We start from the raw sequence: 5,469 nt of genomic DNA, 5'->3' as shown, positions 1-5,469 counted from the left end.
GTGCCGGGTGTACAATCTCAGTTCTAACTGTTACCTCTAAAGTGCCGGGTGTACAATCTCAGTACTAACTGTTACCTCTAAAGTGCCGGATGTACATTTTCAGCTGTAACTGTTACCTCTAAGGCATAACGAGTGTATACAGTTCCTGCTGTACCTGTGAAACACAGTCTTGATTGTACTTTCTACCACTATATTATTGAATATACTGTCTTGGTTTTAATATTACCTGACCAGCTCTAAAATAATGAATGCTTTGTTTAGTGTTTGATAATTTCTAGTATTTTTGTCAAGCCCGAAACAAGGTTAAACAAAAAAAACAAACAATGATGCATGTATAGGTACAATAAAGTACAAATCTCCTTCCGAAACGGAATGCTGTGTTTTACTATTGAGTAAGGAATGATTCTGTAAAATATTTAATAGGTGGCAGTCCTACCTTTAAAGTGTCGAGTGGCAGTTCCGGATCTCTGAAATACCCTACATAACTGCTACCCGTGATATACCTTTAAAGTTCCTAATGTAGAACATAACTTGTATATTTAATGTGCCGGATATACATATATTCAATTCCTGTTGTATTTACACCTGAAGAACCATTTATACAAACTTGACTATAACTGTTGCTTTTGAAGCCACGGGTGTACAGTGTAACTATATCTAGTATTGTTAAAGTACCACATATATATTGTTGCTTATTGCTGTTACCTAAAAATTATGCAGTCTTTATTGCATATATAACTTCAAAACTATCTGATGTACAGTTTTGGCTGTAAATATTACTTAATTCAGAAGTATCTGATCTATAATTTTGGCTGTAAATGTTAATTAGATCAAAAATATTTATTGTATAGTTTTCGCTACAAATCCTACTTAATTCAGGAATATTTGTTTGTTTGTTTCTAGTTTAGCACAAAGCTGCACAACAGGCTATCTGTGCTCTGCCCACTACGGGTATCGAAACCCGGTTTCTAGCGTTGTAAATACGCAGAAATACCGCTGTGCCACTGGGGGACTTCAGAAGTATCTGACGGACAGTTCTGGCTGAAAATGTAGTTTCTACCAGAACTATCTGATGTACAGTTTCGTCTACAAGTGTTAATGATCTCAGAAACATCTGATGGACAGTTTTGGCTGTAAATGTTATATAATTCAAAAGTATTTGGTGTACGGTTTTGGATGTAAATGTTACTTATTTCAGAAGTTTCTGATGTACATTATTGACTGTACATGTTACTTAATTTACAAGTATCTGATGTACAGAAGTATTTGGTCTATAGTTTTGGCTGTAAATAATACTTAACTTCAGAAGTAATTGATGTACAGCTTTGTCTGTAAATATTACTTATTTCAGAACTTTCTGATGTACAGTGTTGGCTGGAAGTGTTACTTAATTCAGAAATACCTGATGTACAGTTTTGACCGTAAATGATACTTAATTCAAAAGTATCTGAGGTACAGTTTTTATTATAAATGTTAATTAAGCCAGAAGTATTTGATGTATAGTTTTGGCTGTAAATGTTACTTAAGTCAGAAATATTTGATATAGAGTTTTGGCTGTAAATGTTACTTAATTCAAAAGTATCTGAGGTACACTTTTTACTATAAATGTTAATTAAGCCAGAAGTATTTGATGTACAGTTTTTGCTGTAAATGTTAATTAAGTCAAAAGTATTTGATGTATAGTTTTGGCTATAAATGTTACTTAAGCCAGAAGTATTTGATGTACAGTTTTTGCTGTAAATGTTAATTAAGTCAAAAGTATTTGATGTATAGTTTTGGCTGTAAATGTTACTTAAGTCAGAAGTATTTGATGTACAGTTTTGGCTCTAAATGTTACTTAATTCAAAAGTATTTGATGTACAGTTTTGGCTGTAAATGTCACTTAAGTCAGAAGTATTTGATATACAGTTTTGGCTGTGAATGCTATCTTTCTCGAATCAGGTGTACATTACTCAATCTCATAAGATTCATTTGCTTTGTTATTTATGTAGATACCAGTAAAACTGAAAGAAACGTATTATGATTACTAAAAAAAAAAACCAGAAGAGGTAAGTTAACCGATCTAGAAGAAAACTGAACTACTCTTCTTTCTGTTCACACATTACATCAAGTACGTTTTGGCTGTATAGTTGTATACTATTCGTTAAAAATTCTATATTGCGTGAATATCATAAAACCGAAACAAATTATTTCGGACTTTTATTTATTGAACTTCATCTTTACTAACCTAATGTATTATCCCAAAGCGATCAAAATGTGAGCATTTACAATATCATATTGGGTAATTGTCACCTTATACCTACTTGATTATTTATGATGGATAATTACTCCACTTGGAGAAAAGAAATTTAAAAAGGACAAGTTTGACGATAGTTTTACAGCAAATGAAACTGGTAGTTGGAGTTGAAATTAATAATATATAATTTCTCCAGGTCAACGGAAAGAAAGATGAACTGAAGAACACAGGACGCAAAAATTATTTCTGAACTGAACAGAAGAACTTTTCAAGGAAAACGTTGGTTTAGTTACACGAAATGACTGCTCAAGTAAAATGTTGCTCTAGTAAAGAGAAAGTTGTCCTAGGTGAACATACCGATACTCATGGAAAAAAGTTGTCCTAGGTGAACAGACGGATGCTCATGGAAAAAGTTGTCCTAGGTGAACAGAAGGGGGTGCTCAAAGAGAAAGTTGTTCTACGTGAATAGAAGGGGTGCTCAAAGAGAAAGTTGTCCTAGGTAAACAGAATGGGTGGTCAAAGAAAAGTTGTCCTAGGTAAACAAAAGGGGTGGTCAAAGAGAAAGTTGTCCTAGGTAAACAGAAGGGGTGCTCAAAGAGAAAGTTGTCCTAAGTGAACAGAAGAAATGTTCAAGAAGAAAGTTGTCCTAAGTGAACAGAAGGAGTTCTCAAAGAGAAAGTTGTCCTAGGTAAACAGAAGGGGTGCTTAAAGAGAAAGTTGTCCTAGGTAAACAGAAGGGATGCTCAAGGAGAAAGTTGTCCTAAGTGAACAGAAGAAATGTTCAAAAAGAAAGTTGTCCTAAGTGAACAGAAGGAGTTCTCAAAGAGAAAGTTGTCCTAGGTAAACAGAAGGGGTGCTTAAAGAGAAAGTTGTCCTAGGTAAACAGAAGGGTGCTTAAAGAGAAAGTTGTCCTAGGTAAACAGAAGGGATGCACAAGGAGAAAGTTGTCCTATGTGAATAGAAGAAATATTCAAGAAGAAAGTTGTCTTAGGCGAACAGAAGGGGTGCTCAAGGAGAAAGTTGTTCTAGGTAAACAGAAGGGGTGTTTAAAGAGAAAGTTGTCTAAGTTAAACAGAAGTTTTTTTCAGTAAAACCTTCGTATTACATAAACTATAGTAACACCAGTTTTACCAGCATACCCAGCAAGTTATTTATATTCAGTTACTGAGCAGCATCCAACGTACTATACTAGAAGGTACAGTTTGTTTTATCTAGTTCAACTGATTTGTGTACCAATTTTACACGAAAACACATAACTTATGTATCCAGAAAACAACGTTTTACCGTTATAATCTTCTGAAGATTTAATTAATTATATATTTAACGTTTCAGTTACCACCAAAGTCTCTATGATATAACGTAATTTTAACATTTCCTTTTATTTGATGTTTGAGAAATACGTGTTTCCAAGTTTAGAGATTTATCAATAACACAATTTCTATGTACAATGAAAGAAATCTGTGATCATGCATTTTTCACATACTTAACACCAGAACATTGATATATGCCTATTTTCCTTCTATACAGACCATTGTTTACATATACAATTCACTGTTAATATACTTTCATCACTGCCGCTGTTACAGTTTGTTATAAATACAGCAATAATATCCTCCTAAACAGATCATTGTTTACACATACAATTCACTGTAAATATACTTTCATCACTGCCGCTGTTACAGTTTGTTATAAATACAGCAATAATATCATCCTAAACAGATCATTGTTTACATATACAATTCACTGTAAATATACTTTCATCACTGCCGCTGTTACAGTTTGTTATAAACACAGCAATAATATCCTCCTAAACAGACCATTGTTTACATATACAATTCACTATAAATATACTTTCATCACTGCCGCTGTTACAGTTTGTTATAAATACAGCATAATATCCTCCTAAACAGACCATTGTTTACATATACAATTCACTATAAATATACTTTCATCACTGCCGCTATTACAGTTTGTTATAAATACAGAAATAATATCCTCCTAAACAGACCATTGTTTACATATACAATTCACTATAAATATACTTTCATCACTGCCGCTATTACAGTTTGTTATAAATACAGAAATAATACATCTAAATTTGTAAAGTTGGATACATCGGATTGCCACTTTACTTACAATATTAATTAGTTTAGGTAATAGTATCCAGCTTCTTTGATGAAACGCCTTAGATACTGTATTATTAAAATTAGTAATGCTTACAAAGTTTCACAAGAAACAGTGCATAGCTTATTCACAAGCATTAATGATGTATTTCAGTTCTTTGAACGTACCATATTGCATTGTGTACCATGATAAGAGATTTAGACAATTTATGTCTTTTTTGAATAAAAAGTAAATCGTTCGAAACGTTGTCTTAATTTCATTGTATAGTTTTCTGCTCTTTTGATTATATTTTTTGTTAATACTTATCCGTCAGTGAAACTAGTGGCCTCACTTGCGTTTATTTTCTCAGCATGAAAACCCAGGAAGCTACCTGTTCACACTTGCCGGGAAGAGCACAAATGGGCTAGCCGACTGGCAACGGCAGGCGGAGGTTCGTTATTAACCGTAGGGCCGTGGTGACCTGCTCCCCAAGGTATGCGACCGTCTGCCAAGCCGTGGCCGGAACCGTGCGGGAAGTGCGAGTTTTGAACGCCCGGCCGATGGTCGTGCAGGCTTCGATGAGAATCGCGCTCTTTCCCCGTAATGACGTCCGTCATGAAGGCGATGTACATGATGGCAAGGCGGAGCGTTTCTATTCTGGAGAGCCGTTTCTCGTAAGCGAACGTTGGCACCTATAAGAAAAAATAAATAAATAAAGTTTAGCCGATTAAATATTTGGGGGGAAAAAAAGAGAGTAGAATATTGTTTTAGACTAGTACAAAAATAAACCTGTACTAGAATAAGAGAACGTGAAAACAACAGTAACTAGGAAGTGCCAGAATAAGAAGAGAACGTGAAAACAACAGTAACAAGGATGTGCCAGAATAAGAGAACGTGAAAACAACAGTAACTAGGAAGTGCCAGAATAAGAAGAGAACGTGAAAACAACAGTAACAAGGATGTGCCAGAATAAGAGAACGTGAAAACAACAGTAACAAGGAAGTGCTAAAACAAGAGAACGTGAAAACAATGGTAACAAGGAAGTGCTAAAATAAGAGAAAGTGAAAACAACGGTAACAAGGAAGTGCCAGAATAAGAGAACGTGAAAACAACAGTACCAAGGAAGTGCC

General features: G+C 34.4%; 1 protein-coding gene across 1 annotated transcript in view; it reads right to left on the bottom strand.

The window, feature by feature from the left end:
* Positions 1 to 4,486: 4,486 nt before the first annotated feature.
* LOC106478307 overlaps positions 4,487 to 5,469 on the bottom strand; it is a 15,922-nt gene continuing 14,939 nt past the window's right edge. The window contains exon 2 of the mRNA XM_013938836.2: positions 4,487 to 5,031. Coding sequence (XP_013794290.1) covers positions 4,735 to 5,031 — 297 coding nt within the window. The 3' untranslated portion in view covers positions 4,487 to 4,734. The remainder of the gene's footprint in view (positions 5,032 to 5,469) is intronic.

Source organism: Limulus polyphemus, unplaced genomic scaffold (genome assembly GCF_000517525.1).
Source record: "Limulus polyphemus unplaced genomic scaffold, Limulus_polyphemus-2.1.2 Scaffold199, whole genome shotgun sequence".
Taxonomy (NCBI): Eukaryota; Metazoa; Arthropoda; class Merostomata; order Xiphosura; family Limulidae; genus Limulus; species Limulus polyphemus.
This window is presented reverse-complemented; position numbering and strand designations above follow the sequence as displayed.